Source organism: Amblyomma americanum, chromosome 1 (genome assembly GCF_052857255.1).
Source record: "Amblyomma americanum isolate KBUSLIRL-KWMA chromosome 1, ASM5285725v1, whole genome shotgun sequence".
In the NCBI taxonomy this organism is placed as follows: Eukaryota; Metazoa; Arthropoda; class Arachnida; order Ixodida; family Ixodidae; genus Amblyomma; species Amblyomma americanum.
In genome coordinates, this window is record NC_135497.1 from 150,778,100 (window position 1) to 150,797,525 (window position 19,426).

The following is a 19,426-nucleotide window of genomic DNA, read 5'->3' on the forward strand; positions in this document are numbered from 1 at the left end:
TTCTTCAGGGGCAGTTTATTTTTGATCAGCTTACTAATAATAATATAAACTCTTAGGCAGTGCTCAGCTGATCATTTCAATGCATTATCATTTTCTGTTGCTGCTGATTCTGTTGTAGCTCCACCTTAAGGGTATAGCATGATAGCGTTAATGGGTTCGTGCCCATTATATGTGGAATTGGTCAATCTCTACTTTTTATTCATAGATCGCTGGGAGTCCTCATACCACTCCTGGCACAGTGATGCAGCAGTTAAGCAATGCACCACTGCCCCGGCTGGTGGCTGTTTCAAACACAACCACCAGCGGGACTTGTGAGATTCAGGTTGCTCTTCCCGAGCAACCTCTCGCAACCAATCATTAATTTAACTGCCACTTGCCATGGTGGGAAAGTTGTGAGGATGTCACAGGGTACTCATTACGTCATGCGTGACTGCCCACCATGTAGGTGGCAGTTAAATTAATGATTGGACCAATGAGGTTGCTCGGGAAGAGTAACTTGGTTCTAAAGTTTGTTATATCTTAGTTGGCCACGTGTGATGACGTGGCCACGCATACCGGCAGTTGCCATTTCCGCTTGCACGGACCCTTCCAATGCTAACGCATAGAATAAATGAGGGTCTCAGGGTCACATAAAGAAGGGACTGTGATAATGCAGCCTCTGCAAAAAGCGGTTATTTTTATTTAAGCAATACAAGCAAGTCCTCATACTACTCCTGGCACAGTGGTACAATGGTTGAGTGATGTGCCACTGCCCCGGCAGGTGGCTGTTTCAAACTCAGCCACTGGAGTGTCTTTTGAGGGCCAGGTTTCTCTTCCTGAGCAACCTTTCGTGACCAATCAATAATTTGATGAAGATGATGAATTTTTATGGCACAAGGGCATCTGTGGCCAAAGAGCGCCATGGCGCAAGGTTTTTTCTTCTACTCAAGGTGGGGTCAAAGATCCATTTCCCAAGCATTTCACCCTAAAGAAGTCGAGCACCAGGCAGGGGAAGGCTTGTACCAGTTGTATCACCGGTGGGTACCCGGCAGCACTGGGGATTGAAGCCCCACATCTCCCACATCTGAGGCAGATGCTGAAACAACCAGGCCACCACTGCGGTCTACCAATCAATAATTTAACTGCCACGTGCTGTGGTGGGCAGTTCACAATCTGGTGGGCAGGTTGTGATGGCGTCACAAGGTCACATCACCTAGGTGGCAGGTGTGCCACCTGCTTTTCTGCTCACAACACTGCCGCCGCCGGATTCTCTTTAGAACGGGAGCCTCAACACTATCGCATGAAAACGGGCACAGGTGCTCAGTGAGTGTGAGGAAGGGAATTGAAATAAAGGAATACTAAGAAAATGCGAGTGACAAACTGTTAAAACACAGAAGGAAGAAAGGCTCTTGTCAGGCATTGTACCCTTTGTCCTCCTGGAGTGTGTATACTACTGGGGACAGAAGCCTCGAGGGCATGCAAATGGTGATATGGGCATATTGCAGTGATGTTTGCCAATGATAGCCTTATTTCACTAGCAAATATTAGAGAAGCCAAGTCCAACTGTCAGCTCAACATGTGTGGTTTTGTACCACCGGCCGACAACAGAGCTATGAGCTTTGATTGATGCTCACGCATCGTGTAGATTTGTCCGTGATGGCACATGAAATAAAATTCTGTTCTATAAAAGCATTTACATATGTGAAGGAGGAAAGGTGTCATAATTTATCTCGTACCTTACGTAATCCGCAGCAATTTTCAAAATGGGCAATAGCTGGCAAAGCACAAAGGTTGAATAAATAAATGATGTGAGAAAACTAATAATATTCAACATTAGCTTGGCAGGCCTATCAAATTGTCAGGCTCTCAACATCTAAGCCTGGCAGGAAAATATTACAGAAGCTGAGAATCAGTCCACCCCGGGAAGTCGCTGACAAGATCGACATGCCCATGCAGATGAGATCACACATTACGACTCACCCCATACCAAAACGCATAGATGAGGAATATAACAGAGGACGGAGACTAGCCAGAGCTAGACACCTCTCTAAGCGCTGGGATGGAAACAAGGACACGATCTACGTCAATGCGGCTGGACCCGTTAACGGAGTCGCGGCAATTGCAGCAGTTTCACCCCGGGGGGATATCATTGCAAGCAGCCTTATCCAAGCAGTGGATATCACATGGGCTGAAGAAGCAGCTATCGCACTAGCGATATCAAAGAACAGCGAGGCAACGGTTATGTCCGACTCACAAGCAGCGGTACGCAATTACCTCAGAGGCCGCGTTGGCGCTCCGTGTTGGGAAATTTTGGAAAGGCCTAATCCTTCCAACATCCAGATCTTCTGGACGCCAGGGCACCTCTCAACGACTGGCAATGAGGCGGCCAACACAGCTGCTCGAGCTCTCCTCCTCCGAGCATCTGGCACGCAGCCTCTCTCTGACATAGTTGACAACCCTTCTCCATTACTAAGCTACGCAGAAATTACGGAGTACTATAAGATCACAAGAAGGAAATATCCTCTTCCTCACAAAACCCTAAGTAAATATGAAGAGCACATAATCAGGCGACTACAAACTAATACTCTGTCCAATCCTTACCTAATGAGTAAATGGTACCCAGAAACATACCATTCGTCCTGCCCCTTCTGTGGAGCAGTTGGCACACTCTTTCACGCGGTTTGGGAATGTCAAGAAAACCCAGACTTGGACAGCAATCCCGATCCTACTCATGAGCGCTGGGAGGCAACCCTTCATAGCCACAGCCCACTCGACCAGAAATTGCTGGTTGAGAGGGGCCGGATTATGATGACGACCAATGGGTTCTCGTACTGAACCCACCCAGTTTTTGTGCTCTGTATAAATGTTTTTCCTCCTCCTCCTCCTCCTTGGCAGGCCTGCCAATACTCCCAGGATGTCAGAGTTCTCTCATAGCAGCGACACTATGGTCGTGTTCACAGTGAATTCTGTGGCATGGATGATGCTAGATGTTTTTTGCAGACGTTAGTCTTGCCATAGTTTCATTTCTCGTACTATTCTGAATAAGTGGAGGAACGAGTGCGAGACCTTCTTGGTCGTGCGTGTGTGGCAGGAATGGCATCTTGGTGTGCATTAAACGTTCAGCACTGGATTGTCTCTCACGAGTAAGGGTCCAGTTACATCGCACTACAGATTATCTAAGTGTACAAAACAATGGAAGAAGTAGAATGGCGCGCCAAGATTCGCAATGGGTGGCGCTTCAACAGCCATGACATCACTGTGCTCCTCGGCTGATGCTCTTTACCTAACAGTGGGGCCACTGCATGGCAGCCTTGAGCAGCGACTGGAACTCTTCCTTAGTGTTATGGAAGAGTTTTTGACCAGAAAAAGCATTAAGAGAACTTGTTGGGTTAGTTGGTGATTGATCATTGTAATTTGAAGGCGCCCAAAACCACACACACATGAGAGAAGAGAACGGAACAGAGAACGCACACGTACACGCGCACACACACACACACACACACACACACACACACACACACACACACACACACACACACACACACACACACACACGCACGCACGCACACACGCACACTGATTGAAGCAGTCTATATCAGCAAGAAAGACAGTTTGTGCATAAGTGAAACATCTATATCTGTGTATAAGGCAGAAAAAAAGTTTTTTGAGCAATGCTTATGGTGTAAGACAATGTGTGAATATGTTCCTTGCGCAGGCACTGGCTGACTGTGTGTGTGTATGTGCGTGCGTGCGTGCATGCACACACACACACACACACGCGCGTGTGTGTGTGTGCAGGCACTGGCTGACTGTGTGTGTGTATGTGCGTGCGTGCGTGCGTGCATGCACACACACACACGCGTGCGTGCGTGCGTGCGTGCGTGTGTGTGTGTGCGTGTGTGCGTGTGCGTGCGTGTGTGTGTGTGTGTGGGGGGGGGGGTTTGCAAATTAAACCAGTTGTGAGTGGCAACTCTGTCCCGTTCTCTTCTCTTGTGTGTGTGTGGTTTTGGCACCTCTAAGTTACTATGAAGAAAAAGCATTAAACAAATTTGCCTGTACCTTGCCCTGGCATAGCATGTAGTGTGCTATGAAGCGTGAATACGCAGAACTTATGAAAGCTGACTGAAGTAATGGGATATTTTTATTTGGTCATTGAAGCATACAGAACTTGCAAATGTTTGTTCACTTTAAAGTGGCCCTGAAACACCCCTTGAGCATTATATATAAACTCGCTCAATCAGTAGATTGTGTTGCCATGGGAATTTGAGCCAAATAATACACTTCTACATGCAGCAGAGAACCCACAATCCCGCTCGAAAGTTGGAAAGCTCTTTTCGGTGACTTTTCAAACTTGTGCCTTCCTCCATGCCATGCATGTACGTTTCTAGGTTTAGTAATTGCTATTGGCCAGATTCTTCCAGATGTCACACAGCTGCTGTGGCTGTGGCCAGTCAGCCACATTGCCGGTGCATCAGGAACCTCCGCTCTGTCTCCTGGGGAATTCCCACATGTGTCAGCAGCCTGGCGGTGGGGCAAGATGGGTGAGGTCAGCAGAGGACCGCTGACCTTTGAGAGTGCAAAAAGTGACGAGATGGGAGATTTAAAAAGTGTGGTGATGCTGAAAGTCAAATTTGGACTGCAGATAACTTTGCTTCTACCAAATGCATTAAAAAAAATTCTTGCTTGAGGATATCCGTGGAGCAGTGTCGTTTAATATCTCAGGCGTACTGTGACTTTATTGAATAGTGTTGCAGTGCCTCTTTAATCACGATTTTAACGGAGGGGGTGCGGTGTGGTTTTGCCTAAAATCGGGGGCTCAATACATGTGAAGTTGCCTCCTTCTTTGTAAGCTTGCTGTGCCTGCAACACCAATGTGACAAGTTTTTTTTGTTATGTCTATTTTTTGACTGCCATTAGCAACCTTTGTTGCTGTTATAGCAGTGCATAATTAAACAGTCTCCATGTAGAATTTGTTCATGTTTTATTCATTTGATATATTATGCTTGCTGTCAATGTGTCCAAAGATGTGCTGTTCTCTCACTTTTCATTCACTACATGCTGCCCAACAGAGTGCATGGTCCTTTTCTTTCAGCTACATGCTTTGAAAGGTGTATATCATGCTTGTTTACATTTTTGTCCCTTCTGTCATTTGTTGTTCAATATAGAAACCAGAAAATATTTCATATCTGATTGATTATTCAAAGCCAGGTTTTTTTCTGAGGGTCGTTATTTGATTCAATTAGGAATTTTCACTTTTCACTCATTTCTGTTGATTTATAAACAACAAATACATTTTGAGAAAAACTGCATTTATAGGTGCACTGATTCAGTAAAAATTTTCCTAGCTATTGAGCGTTTTGCTGGCACCATTTAGCCGTTTTATATCCTGCACCTTGTTTCATGTTTGATTGAGGTGTTCTTATACCTAATGGCCACAAATTTTGCATCAGCTGTTCATACCAATTTATTGTTTATATGCCGATGTATTGTTTAATTTTCTCTCTTCTAAAGAAACCTCTTGACAATGGTACATTCATAGTGGTAACAATATTTTTGTATGTTCTGCTTATGTGCAGTTCACTGCTGGGACTATCGGCGATTTGTGTGTGGTCATACTGAAGTGACTGGAGAAATGGAGCTTGCTTTCACCATGGACCGAATTGCTGCCAATTTTTCTAATTACTCTGCCTGGCACTATAGGAGTTCATTGCTGCCAAATATTTACCCTGGCCCTAGGCAAGGGACAGTCCAGGAAGATGTTTTGCTTGAAGGTAACATGAAAACTTCCTCAGCTCATAGCTTGACACCAGAAGAAGCATGTGCACTAGTCAGGAGCCAAAAACTAATATGTTGTTCTTCACTTAGAGGAACTAATGAATGACTGTAAATAGCCGCTTATTGGTTTATATTTTAAAGCTGGCTTCTGTAAAAATGCGTGGCGTGCAGGCCATAAATGTAGGAGGCTGTTTGGCATCAAACCTTTTGAAGATTTGCTGTAGTCATTTATGACCACCTTGTGAAGTTTTACTTGAATTGTTTGTTTCTTGCCTAATTGCAGCATTCATTTCTTTCATTTGTGTTACCTGCTGGATTGTTTAAATTGCTGCACTGAGCATCTATCCATCCATCATACCGTCAATATCTGTAATCAGTCTCTCGAAATTTCTGAATGGAGCGGATAAATTTTTTTTATTTACTCGTGGCTTGTATACTGTGAGTTTGCTAAACTGCTGTGCATAACACGTTCTTTTTCATTTTATTGCATTAAATGAACAAGAGTACAGCTTGGTCCAAAATGCAACATTCACGGATCCAGGAGATCAGAGTGCCTGGTTTTACCACAGGTGGTTGACAGGAAGAGGTAATGTCTTATTTATTTTTAATAAGGATGTATGGCATATGATTAGTCTTCATAGGACATGGAGTTAGGACTTTGTTAATAGTAGTAGTCTGCTAAACAAAAGACTGTGTTGTGTACATTTTATTTTGTTCGGCTCCTTTTCTAGATTTGACATCGTTTAAAATTAACCCGAGGCAGATGCCGCGGTGGCTCAGGGGTTATGGTGCTCGGCTGCTGACCCGAATGACGCGGGTTCGATCCCGGCCGTGGCGGTCGAATTTCGATGGAGGCGAAATTCTAGAGGCCCGTGTACTGTGCGATGTCAGTGCACGTTAAAGAACCCTAGGTGGTCGAAATTTCCGGAGCCCTTCACTACGGCATCCCTCATAGCCTGAGTTGCTTTGGGACGTTAAACCCCCTAAAAACCAAACCGAAATTAACCCGAGGCAATGAGCATTACATGTGTCACCTGTACTAACCGTTGATGAGTAGTGCTCATGAATGCAGTTTGCACTAATTATAGCCGTGGATGAGCACCACTTGCCACAGATCTAAATAAGCATCATAGCATTAAAGGAATATTAAAAGCATTTCTAATATATGCTGAAACAGCATTGCAAAGTACTGCTTATACAGTGAGACCTCGTTAACTCGGACTTAAGGGACTAAAAAAAAACTTCCAAATTATCCGCATTGTCCAAATTATCCAAATGTCGAATTCTCAAATGGCTTCCCAAAGCTGCCAAAAGCTTTGACGTGAAAGAAAAATTTATTTGGCAAAAACCCAGGCAATGATCATCTCCTTTTAAGATGAAAACTGTGCGATGATTTTTCACAGTTCTGTCAAATGCTTTAATTCACGCTCACTATCAACTGTCAGAAGCAGGGCTGCTCCTGTTGAGCTTCTTCACATGTGTCACTCATGATGAGCCTTATTGCACAAATAGCGAACAGCATGTGATGAGCACGTAGTTTTGGTGCACTTGAAGATTGAAAATACCACGCCGACGGAATCAAGGGAAGTGTACTGTCAATGGAACGGAAGGACATCTTCAAGAAATAAAAGCAAAAAACCGATCAGTGACAGGGAAGTCATTGTTCTAATTGGTGTGCAGCTATAGGCTTGGCTGGTTGACTGAAAGGCATGGCTGCTATGCACAGCTGATAGCCATAGTCTCCATGGGCTGGCGGTGAAGCTCTTAAAGGTGCACTAAAGAGGATCCTGAGCCCGTCTTTTTACCACAGGAACTAGACCTGCACGCTCCGAGCATTTTTAGGAACTTCGAATTATTGACCTGTGCGGCTGATTTTCCTATTAAATCGAATCCACGGCTCCCTCCTTTTTTTTTTTGAACTCTCCTCCGAAAGTAGGAGGAGTAAACAAGCGCATGATGTGCCTTTCAGCCAGTTGCGTGGCGGCTTTGCTTTCGTTTTTATTTTGTTTTTTAGGTTTCTGTGAATGAATAGTTTCAGTCGCAGACAACATAGCCGCAAATTATGTCCATGGAAATAAAAATACGCGTGGACTCTTTGATTTACGTATCACTTCGCCGATGGCAGAGCGGCAAGCCGCCAAACGACTGGCTGAAAGGCACTCCACATGCTGGTTGACTCCTCCTACTTTTGGAGATGAGCTCAAAAAAAAAAAAAGGCGGGAGCCGGGACGTTTAATTCGATTTAATAGGGAAATCGGCTATACAGGACAATAATTCAAAGTTTCTAAGAATGCTTGCAGCGTGTAGATAAAGTTCCTGTGGTAAAAAGACGAGCTCAGAATCCTCTTTAGTGCACCTTTAAAACAAAACTATGAGCTTGCTGATTGCTAACGTGCCTGAATTTCGCGCACGTGAGGGGGACACAGGAAACAACGCAGTTCAAGTCTGAGGAGGATTATTTGGATGATCTCTTGTCGAGCAGGTCGTACCTCGACACGGCACCACTTAGGAAGCCTATCCGAATCAACTGAAGCCAGCTCTAGGGTTTCTGAATAAATGAGCCTCCAACGCCACAGACTTACATGGGCATTCGGCAGAACTACGGTCCGAATTATCTGAATTAACAGGGGTGGAATTAGTGAGGTTTTACTGTAGTGGTTATTTTCAATTCTTGCCTGTGTGCAACTGTAGCAGCAAAGCAGGCATTGTGTGTAGCTGACACAAACAGATATACTACATTGGAATGGTGTAGTGGGCAACAGCAATATTCATAGCATAAACCAGAGCACAACAGAATAGTAATGACTGGAAGATCATGCTTCACTCCTTTTTATCGAGCGTGTTATCTGTCTATGCTTTTATGTTCAGTTTTCAACTGCAGAACGTGTAGCGTCCCAACAGAAGGATTCTACTGCAATTTGTGCACCATGCAATGTTCTCTTTCTTTGTATAGAATCTGCATAAAACAAGAGCAGAATGGAGCTTATAAAAACTCTTCTTGAATATATTTTTTTCATGTCTTTTGTGTGAATGATATGGGTTCACTTCAAAAAGTTTTCATATTAAATCTCCATGTTTTCTTAATGTTGCTGTGTTAACGGAAACTAATTTAACAGTGAAGACGCTTTTACCTATAACGCCTCATTCAGTGCTAAAAATGAGTAACTTTTTTGTCTTTTGTATTGCAGAAAAGCCTGCTCTGGATTTCCTGTTATTCTATGTTTCCAGGGAGACTTGTCAGGTCATTGTTCACTTTACCCGACAGATCTCAGTGAGTATGCTGCAGTACATTGCAGTTGGTATTGGCCAGCTAGTCTTTATACCAAGTGTCCCAGCTAACTTCACTGAAGGGTTAAAAAATTAAATATTAGAGACAGGTGAGTTAAACCGGTTGCATATTGGTGGCAGCCATTTTGTGCACCACAGGCATTCTTTTGTTGGGCAATAATTAACAGATTAATTAAGTTTAATGATCTGAAATAATAAATATTAATTTTAGGCAACAAATTGGATTTGTAAAGTTGTAGAGCACCTTCAGCAACCCCCATTTCATCATTTACGATAAGGAAACCCTCACGTGTGTCTTTTTTACCAGCTGCAAAGAAAGCCCGTGAACAGAAAAAAAAAAAAACAGGCGACAAAAGCATTCACACGCCATGAACATGCTGCTCTCAAGCGTGGTTTGAGCAAACGAAATCAGCTGCAGCCTTGTCTTGATGGCCCCGTAGCAGTGGCAGGCCAATATGTTGGCGATGTTTTCTCGCCTACACAGAATTTCAGCCTCGCAGTTTAAGAGGCTCCCTTTAAGCTTGAATTTCGTTTTGTTTGATAAGGTTTTGATCTCTCCTGCAGTTAGAATTAATGAAGTCCCACTGTATACATTATATGGTGGTTTGGGTATTGGCGGCGACTGCGCTCTTATACATTGGCTCTACGTGGGATGTTGCAGTGCTGCGAAAAAGTCCGAATAATCAAGCATGTCCGAAAAATCAGGTGTCCGAATTTTCAGTCGTCGACTGTATATGCTTAGTGACCAACTGCACCTGTGCAAACGTACAAGTGGGCAGCCTGGGGACACATGACATTGAAGAGCTAAAATGTAGCGGCAGCCACCTGCCGTGGTGGCTTCTGTGCAATACCGTGGAATACCATGGTGCAAAGGGGCAAAGCATAAAAAGAAGGTATGTCTACATATAAGTGGGCCGTTCCCATGAGGGCGCGACAGGAACAGAAATGCTGCAGCTTCTTCGGAGTGCCTTAGGGCAACAGGGCAAAGTATATGAGAACTACACGGATGCTCTTACATACGAGTTGGAAAGGCAGAGGAAAAGCACTGCTATAGTCTGCTGCGCAGTGGCATCTCAGCAGTGCATTCGTTCAAAGGGCTGAAGCACTTGTAAACGAGGAAGCGACCACTAATTTTGCCGTTGCCATAAATGGACCGGGTGTCTTGCGAAGTTTCTTCTCCGACAAGAACAACACAAATGTGGACTGAATTCTGTGAGCACTAGAAAAGGAGCTGCTCAGACCTTGTGCCTAGGAATACAATTTGATATTTTTATGAAGAGAAAAATATCAATAAATGCCTTTCTACCTCGTTCAACAGTAACATTTTTTAAAAATGGGCTGTTTGGATTGTACGTTTTCCCAGATAAAACTTTTTTTCCCATATTTCTTAAAAGCATATCAGTGAGGTTTTACTGTACTATCAGTATACACTGATTAGCCTTTTTGGCTGATGGAAACATTACAAATTATTGGGGGAAATATGCTTTATATTGCTGCATATAGGTCGACCTCTTTTTACTAAAATGACCGTCAAAAATTGGGGTGGACCTATACGTGGAGCCGACTTATTTGTGGAATTGACTTTTGTCTGAGCCATGGAGAGTATGTACAGTCTCATGTGATTCGAAGGTGATCACTGCAGGCCTAAACTGCTCTAACACAGTTTATTTTCACAAGAACAGCGCAACTAATACAGGAGCTTAGCTAGATGGAGGATTCCTCTATCTGCACAGTAGTGTTTGTTACAGACTAAGTGACCGTCATGCCAGGAAAAATTTCTTGATCTGTTTTAGCCGGAACGAATGCGATAACTTTCAAATCGCACTAGACTGTACCCAGTACCGGTTCCTCTTCCATTCAGGATGCATGCAGCTTTGTGTAAAAAAAAAAAGAATGTTAATTCGCATGCAAATCACTTCTGCTAACTAAAATTCTAATTGCACACTGACAGCCACGGTGGCTCAGTGGTTATGGCGCTCGGCTACTGACCCGAAAGATGCGGGTTCGATCTCGGCCGCAGCGGTCGAATTTCGGTGGGGGCGAAACTCTAGAGGTCTGTGTGCTGCGCGATGTCATTGCACGTTAAAGAACCCCAGGTGGTCAAAATTTCCGGAGCCCTTCACTCTGGCGTCCCTCATACCGTGAGTCGCTTTGGGACGTTAAACCCCCATAAACCAAAAACCATAATTGCTTGCTGTTTACCCGGCTCATTTGTGGTGGCGATTGCTTTCCGGGGCAAGCAGTGGACAGTTTCCGATAACTTCCGGAGTATGGTGGAAGCTCCGGAGCATGCACTGTTGGTACTGTTGACAATTTGGTTTGCCGTCAGTCAGCCGGGCTGCATGAGAGTATCAGAAAACAAAATGCAGCGCCATTTTATCACAATTGATCGCCACTTGCCTCTGACACCGCTGGCCTTGTGACTGCATCATTGTATGTTTATTACTTAGCATTTCACTCACCCCACGATGCCATCCCTCTAGGAACTATGTTCAGAGTGCAGTGGTGGGGGTGTGGGTAGTTTTATGTGTTAGCCTATATTTGGAACCGTTTTTTTGGCATGAGTTTATTAGGTTGGGGGTCAACTTAAATTAGTAGACCAATGGAGACCCCCTTTTAATTACATTTTATTCTTAACACATTGTGTCAGAATATACACACAGGTCTAGGAAGCTCTCTTGCTCTGAACCTTATTTATTCGATCGTTCCATTTCTAACCTTCGCATTTTCTTCTTTGCTTTTGCTCGTTGTGTTTCTTCTCCTTCCTGTCATTATTATTCTCACCTACATGATTACTGGATCGTTATAAAAGCAATGCAAACATCCGTATGGCAAGCCCTTGTATTGAAAGCAGACAATGCAACTGTTGGCAAAATTTGTAGCTACAGAAATGCGAAAATGATATTCTTTTGAAGACCCCAAGACATGTACACATGTGCGCACCCTTTGCAGCTTATCATGTCAGCCTTTTTGACAAACAACTGCTATTTTGTTATTGGCATGTTTGTATTCTTTTTACCCTTTATACACACTGAAGAAGTTCTTTCTTTGGTGCCTTTTGTTTAACTCTTGAAGATTTGTGCCTGCATTATGTGAATTACCTTTTTAAAACTTATTTAATTTTCCTTTACAGCTATCAGATACAGAGATCACCGTGACCATGAATGGGTCATTGCTTCCACTCTCATGGAAAGCACCATGCCAGTCTCTGTGCTCGTCACTCTGGGTAAGCACTGTACTATCTTTGATCTTTGTTTGGGAGACCTAGTCTTCTTTGGTATAGGTACATGTGTAATTAATCATGCGAATGCTAGAATGAAAATTGATTTAAATATATGTCTTACGTCAGTTTTTTCCTGTCTATTTGAAATGTTTTGATCTACCTGCCATGGTCTAGCGGCTATTGCTCGTCTGCAGAGTCGAAGGTCGGGATCGAATCCTGACTGTAATGTCTACATTTGGATGGAGTCAGAGTGCAAAAATATCTGTGTGCTGTGCGATGTTAGTGCATACTGTACTGCACCGTACCATACCAGTGCTTTTATCTATACAGACAGGCTGTTTGATTTTACTATGATAGCTGTATTAGTTGCTTCTGGCAGGTAAATGGCATTGCTGGCATAGTTGAACACTACACATATTGTTCTGCTGGTCAGAGGCAGTGTTGCCTCGTTGGGCCTAAGCCAAAAAGAAGATGTGTGCTACCTGGACTGTGCTACCTGTGGTCATGTGGTCGTGGTAGTCCTGGCAGTAGGTGCACTCTTGGGGGACAAGGTGCAGCATGTGGTACTGTTCTTGCTGTCACTTCTTTGCCACGGTGAAAAGTTTGTGAGGTTATTTTTGTCCTCACTAGCTGTATACAAAAAAAACAAACAAAAAAACAAAGCTTTACTCCACATGTCTATGTGCTATCCATTTCTGCGGAACAGTAAGGTGCAGAGGTATGTATTAAAGCAAGACAGACAAAAATGAGCTTTATTGCACTCCCAAATGTTTCAACACCAATTTATAAGGAACAGGAACAGTTTTAAAATAATTTCTTCAACAGGGAAGGGTTGAATGAAACTAATTGCTTCAACAAGAGTAATGTTGAATTTTTTACAGTCGTGAATTGTTGCATTCAGTGTGTGCTTATTTGAGTACAGTAAAAGCTCGTTAATTCAAATTCCACGGGGCCGCCAGGCCAGTTCGAATTAACCAAAATTCGAACTAATGAAAGCGAGCAAAAAACTGTCATGTCGCTATTATTCTTCATCATAATCATCATCATATTATTATTATCATTCACCCGTTTTTGCTTTCAGTATGCCAGCCTTTCAGAAGGATCATTGCCTGGTGATTGTACATTGACGGCCATGGTGAAAACTATGAATAATGAATGTGCATCTGCTGATCTTTCTCTAACAAGAGCACAGCAGGAGTCAAAGGCTTCTGGAAATATTCCGCGAAATCATTTGTTCAGGTATGATCCTCCCTACTCACGTTGGCAGTGAAAAAAAAAAAAGTTTCTTGTGAAGTTGATGATTAATTTAGGGCTTATTTTCTCACAGTGCTTTTGAGAGGGATGCTAGTGTGTTCATATGATTTGTCTTTTACATGAAATAGGCCTGTCCCTCTTGTAAACAATGTGACATCAAAGGGGCATGGTCCGATGGGCAAAATCACCTGCTTTTGCGTCTATACTGGTTTTGCATGTGTTGAGCGCTCCACCACTCCTGATTAGAGATGCCTTGGTATACGTTGCACCTGCAGCACTAGGCCGTTAATGTAGGCCTGGAGAGGTCTATTGCACTTGGACAAATTATTTTGAACGAGCCAGTGAATTCAGTGAATCGTAAACTCTTTGGATGGAGGGATTGTTATTATAATATTTGTGGCTGAAAACTGTATCTTTCATGGGAGGCATCTCTAATGCTATTGCATTGTACTCTTAAGGGTAGGTTAAGCATCGCCCAAGTTTTTATGCTTTGCATGTGTGACCTGTAGCTAAGTTTAGCAAAAGATTTTTAGATCTCATATGCAGATCCCATATCAAGGAAATCATTGGCTTTCAATTGGAGTTTCCAATTGGAAAGATATGATTGGAACCTAACGTTTTTGTTCAGTTTTTTTTACTAGGAAGCCAACTGTAGCTAGCCCAGTCAAAAAATATATTGGGAATTTTAACTGGAAGCAAACTGAATTGGTTTCAATTGGTTTTTCCAATTGTTTCCAGTTGTGTCTTTAGCCACCCAACCAATTAGACACATTAGGCATATATTGCATCCAGCGAGTATTCAGATATGTATCACAATTAAATTGCACAAAATACACTACGAGAGAAATATTTCTACAGCCGAACTTACAATCGGTAAGACCATTTGGGCTCACCAGTTGGAAACTCAAATGGCCCGATTCGGAGTCTGTTAGGACTATCTGATTGGAACACCATTCCAAATGGAACCAGTTGGAAACTCAAATTGGTTCTATTGGGACCAGTTGGAAACCCTATAGGTTCCAGTTGTTTTTTTTACTGGGTCCTCCCATAATCACACCATGTGTGCTGCGCGCGCGCATGCGCGAACTAGCGCGACAGACTCACTAGACCAAACTCCTTGCTGTAGACGCCCATGCCGTGGGCCACACAGACGCGTGCAAGACATACCAATACCAAAACATTAGGGACTGATTCAGAAAGTGAAAAATTGGGGACGGAGTGGATTGATGAGCACTTGGCTTGCTCCTCACTTTTTCTTACCTCCTTGGCTTTGCCCACCATGCGACCACGAAGACGAAGACTCTACTCTGGTGGCAGTGCAGCACGTAGCATCAAGCGGGCTGAAAGCTTCGCCAAAGTTCATTTAGGTTCACCTCCATGTTCTCCTCCGTTCTGGCGCAAAGGTCACCCCTGCTGTGCCGACAACAGGAGCTGAAAGCATATCATGCTTAAAAAAAAAAAAAGCAAACTTTCAAGCGATCGTCATCCAAGGCGTTCATGCAAGCACCTCAACGCAGCAAACAGCGCGCAGCTGAAGACGTGGGGCGGGTATGCTCTTATGACGTCATCGATCAGAGATTGCCAGACCAGCAAGCTGTTCGCAAAAGAGATGAAAAAAATTCGTTGTAAAAATATCAACACCACCGAATCAACTGAAACTTTGGGGAATTGTAAGTTGATGTGTTGGAATAAGCAATAAGCAGTGTGTTCACGAAAATGAGCTGTCATGGCCCCTTTAAGGGGGTATGGTAGGGTAAACCCACCAAAAAAGTGAATTTGTAATTCTGACACAGAAAAATCGACTGCAATATGAGGAACAAACCTGCGGAAGCACGGCCTCGAGCGCCCGCTCAAAGCGGTTTAAATGTCGCGCGGAAGTGTGCCACGAGACCTGGCGTTTAAAAAGGGTGGGTCGATTTCGGAGGCCGGTTTATCATTGTCTTTCGCTGTTTTCTTCATTAGGGCGCAGTTCATTTTTATTGCTTGTGTGTGTGTGTGTGTGTGTGTGTGTGTGTGCGCGCGTGTGCGTGCGCGTGCGCGCGCGCGTGCGTGCGTGCGTGGAAAGTAAATGATGTGTATTAAAAGATAATATATTGTTACAAATGTTTACTCTTACAGCAGATGTGCCGCTAGTGGTGCTCTTGTAGCGTGTTTCTTCTTTGTTATTGTTTCCAACATTGCAGTCGTGGTCGCTTGTGTTTCGAGTTTCAAACGTATTACTTGCCCAGAAGATGACACGATCATGCAGCAAATGGAGCATAAAGAGAACATTCAAAGGTAATCGGTTCTCTAGCAAGAAGGGCAGTGAGAAACCGACACAACGAAGCGTAAACCTCACAAAACTTGGGGAGAGGATCATTCGTGAATCCTTCAATGTAGGCGGCTCAAGTACGACTGGTTACCGTGTAATCAACTTCGCTATTCTCCGCAGCTTCTTTCAAGATGTTACTGTGAGTAAATAGTGCAACAAGGGAGAAATAATTTTGGAAGAAGCTGTTGACAGGCGAGACGGTTTCGCATCCTCCGTAAATGTCACCTGCAGCGAGAGCGGTGCTGTAAATGCGCTCGAGACATCCAGGTGTATTGCTGGCAACGTCTTTGAAGTAAATCAAAGGTTCGTTTATGCACTTCGGACCTGCGGAAACGGAGTGGCATCAGGTCACATCATATGTGCATTATGTGTATCTTGTAATATTGCCCTCGACAGAATGGACAAAGAGCGTATTGACAGGACAGAATTCTGACTCTGCCGAGAGCAAGGAAGACGATGGATAAAAAGGAACACTAAGAAGGGTTTTAGAGACACCTGCAAGAAAGTCAGCAGTATGCAAACATACTTCATTTTTCTCAAATTGCATTTTTTATGAATTTCTCAAATTCAATGTACCTTTTCTCAGAACGTATTCATCCTGTTCCAGTGAAACTTTGCACACATGTGCTACAATCAGTCGTAAATATTCTGAAATAAAAAAAAATCACTGATGATTTAAACCATAACACTGGCAAGAAGTTGCAGTGAAAGACACCAGCCCTGTGGCTCTGTGCATGCAGAGATATTTTTTTGGACACAAACTTCAAAGAGAATATAATATCTCTTTAGTTCAGATGTAACTTGTGGGTATTTAGAATAACACTGCCTTATATCATCACATTCCTCTCTGTGGTTGCAGACAAAAAGGTACATTGAATAATTAAACACACCTGAAATTTTGGGAGTCGGCCACTGGAAAGGTAAACCATCTAGACATAAACAAAGTGTCTCATGTGATACCCAAGGGCATCTTTTGTGAGCACATGAAATTTGATGCGAATATCTGTGCTCGTTTCTAAAATATTATGTTAAAACTAATATGTGCCATTTACCCTACCATACCTCCTTAGGGCTTAAATATCCCCTCCAGTTTTTTCTTCTACTTTCTAATCAGTTATCTTTCAAACGTAAAATATTTACACTATTAATTTTGCATTGATTAACTCCAGAAATTAAAAAAAAGAGGGATTATTTAGCGTGGTTAGGCCAAATGCAAATTAGGTGCAGCAGTACTTCGGTTTTCACTTCTGTTTCAGTTCGAGGCTCTGTTTTCATGAAGTACCTAGGTCAGCTTTGCTAGGCCAAGCAGGCTCCAGACAAAGATTGGCGAAATTTTTAAGTGAGAGTCTTAGCACTAGTGCACTAAAAAAAAAAAAAAGATAGAAACATTCCTCTACGCTTTTTTCGGTTTCGGTGACTGCTGGCTTCCTTCATACGTATGTCATAATGACCCCCCTCATTTCCCTATCCTTGCCTGCTCATTAGCTGTAGAATGAAGTACACAGATATTTATTGACATTTTCACTTCATTAACATCTCGATTAGCATCCCTTGGCTCAAGATATGAACAGCTCCATTTCTAGTGCTTGCAGAATTCAGTCCACATCTGCATTGTCTTTGGCATGGAAGAGAATTCTCAACACATCCGGTTCATCAATGGCATTGGCAGAGTTAGCAAGGTCTCTTCGTTTGCGGTTGCTTCGCCTGCGTGCACCATTGAATTGTGGAGAAGCCCCCGTGGCGGTGGATTGTTGTAATTTTCTTGCACTGCGTTCCCCAGACCCGGCCTGCTCATATGTAAGCGCATCATGTAGTTCTCAGATACTTTGTCCCATTTCCCTAAGGCACTCTGAAGATGCTGATGCACTTCTCCTCTTCACGTCGCATCATCAAGGGAATGGCCTGCTCTAAGAGCACTGGATAGTGCGCTAGCACTTATAGTGGCCATTCCTTGCATTTAGCCGTTGTGTGTTTGTTTGTCTGAAGCTTGCTTTGTGGCAGGCAGACATGCCCACAGTATGTGTGTGTGTGTGTGCGTGCGCACACATGCACACACACACACACACAAACACCTGGCATGTTGCCCACTTGCCACTGCCCACCGTGGCAGGTGGCAGTTCAGTTAATGATTCGTCGCGGGAGGTGAAATTGCTTGGGAAGTGCAGCCTAGGTCTCATAAGCCTCACCAGTGGCAGCACCTGCCATCCCAGTGGCTTATAGCTTAACCGCTGCACCATTGTGCCAGGAGTGGTATGAAGATCCCAGGGATCTATGAGTGTAGAGAATGATTAATTTCGCATATATAGGCATTAACCCATTATCGCTATCCAAACAACTTCCATCCATGAACAGTGGATCTGAACACCAGAACCGAAGTGAGAACTGAAGTGCTAATACACCTAATTAGCATTTGGCCTAACTAAGCAAGTGTTTTTTTTTTATGTCTCGTTTCTTTGCACCGAGGCACTGCAGAAAAGCCATCATTGGCGGCAGCAGGTGACTACCGTTTATTCTAGCTCGTGCGTGCCCCCAGTATTGGCCCAATCATATGTTTGCACATGTGCAGTTGGTTGCTAAATGCACTATGCACTATACGACTAGAGTATGTCATAATTTTGAATGCAGTAGCCACTAAATCCTATTATCTGGGAAAGTATTAACTGGAAGAAAAATAGTGTTAATATGGCATTTTTATTACCTGTGATTTTGAACTTATTAACCGGGAAATTGTATGAACCGGGAGAAAATCAATGAGGTTCTACTGTACTCATCTGTTTATGGTTCTGATGCTTCTCAAGTGTTCAACCTGCATTTCACAAAGTATTGCGCTATGATCACTTATTCCAGGCAGGACCCTAGTGGAGCGTACACTCCCAGGTTGATTTGTGAAAAGCAAGTCTAAAATATGATTTTCACATGTTGGTTCCCAAAGAGTTTGATTTAATGCAAACAGTAAGGATTAATGTCGTTGAGGTATGACATCAATGGTGCTGTGGATGCTGAAGGTGTCCGCCAAACATTACTGAAACAAAATGAAGGCTTTTACTCTTGCGTGTTCTACTGCACATTTCTTGGGACAAAGTGTCAAATTTGTACTAGGTCCCAAAGTGTACTGTTCCAGGCGTCGAGTTTCTCTCAGAAGTGCCGCAGCTGCAATGTGCTGCGCTGGTCTCCTTTACTGAATGCCAACAGCTGAGAGGTTCTGTTGGTTGACCAGTACAATATGCCAACCTTTCTTTTCTTTCTTTCTTCTCTTTCCTTAAGTTGGGGGGTTAACCCAAACGGCGTATGAACCAATATGTGAGTGAATACAATGTATCCTGTTTGCCATTCAGAGGTCATTGCCACGGATCACACTTTCATGCAGCTGTTTGGCAGGAGCTTTTCTTTTTTTGTGGGCAATATATACATAATGCGGTGGCATAAAACTGAGGTGTACGAATAACAAGATAAAATGCGTGATGTCATCGACTAATGAGTTGGAGATTTTAGTTTTCAGATAATACAAGATGCTCTTCCCACTAAAGCCATAATTTAGTGTGTATGAACACACATTCCAGATACATACTCGAACATTTTTCTCGGTACAGCCATGG

The 19,426-nt window shown here is 43.4% G+C and overlaps 1 protein-coding gene across 5 annotated transcripts in view; it reads left to right on the forward strand.

Moving 5' to 3' along the window:
- RabGGTa (Rab geranylgeranyltransferase subunit alpha) overlaps positions 1-19,426 on the forward strand; it is a 63,508-nt gene that overhangs the window by 28,127 nt on the left and 15,955 nt on the right. For all 5 annotated transcript variants that reach the window (XM_077647343.1, XM_077647342.1, XM_077647345.1 and 2 more), the window contains 5 exons: positions 5,556-5,750; positions 6,257-6,340; positions 8,943-9,025; positions 12,176-12,268; positions 13,347-13,504. In XM_077647343.1, the coding sequence (XP_077503469.1) occupies positions 5,556-5,750; positions 6,257-6,340; positions 8,943-9,025; positions 12,176-12,268; positions 13,347-13,504 (613 nt within the window). The remainder of the gene's footprint in view (positions 1-5,555; positions 5,751-6,256; positions 6,341-8,942; positions 9,026-12,175; positions 12,269-13,346; positions 13,505-19,426) is intronic.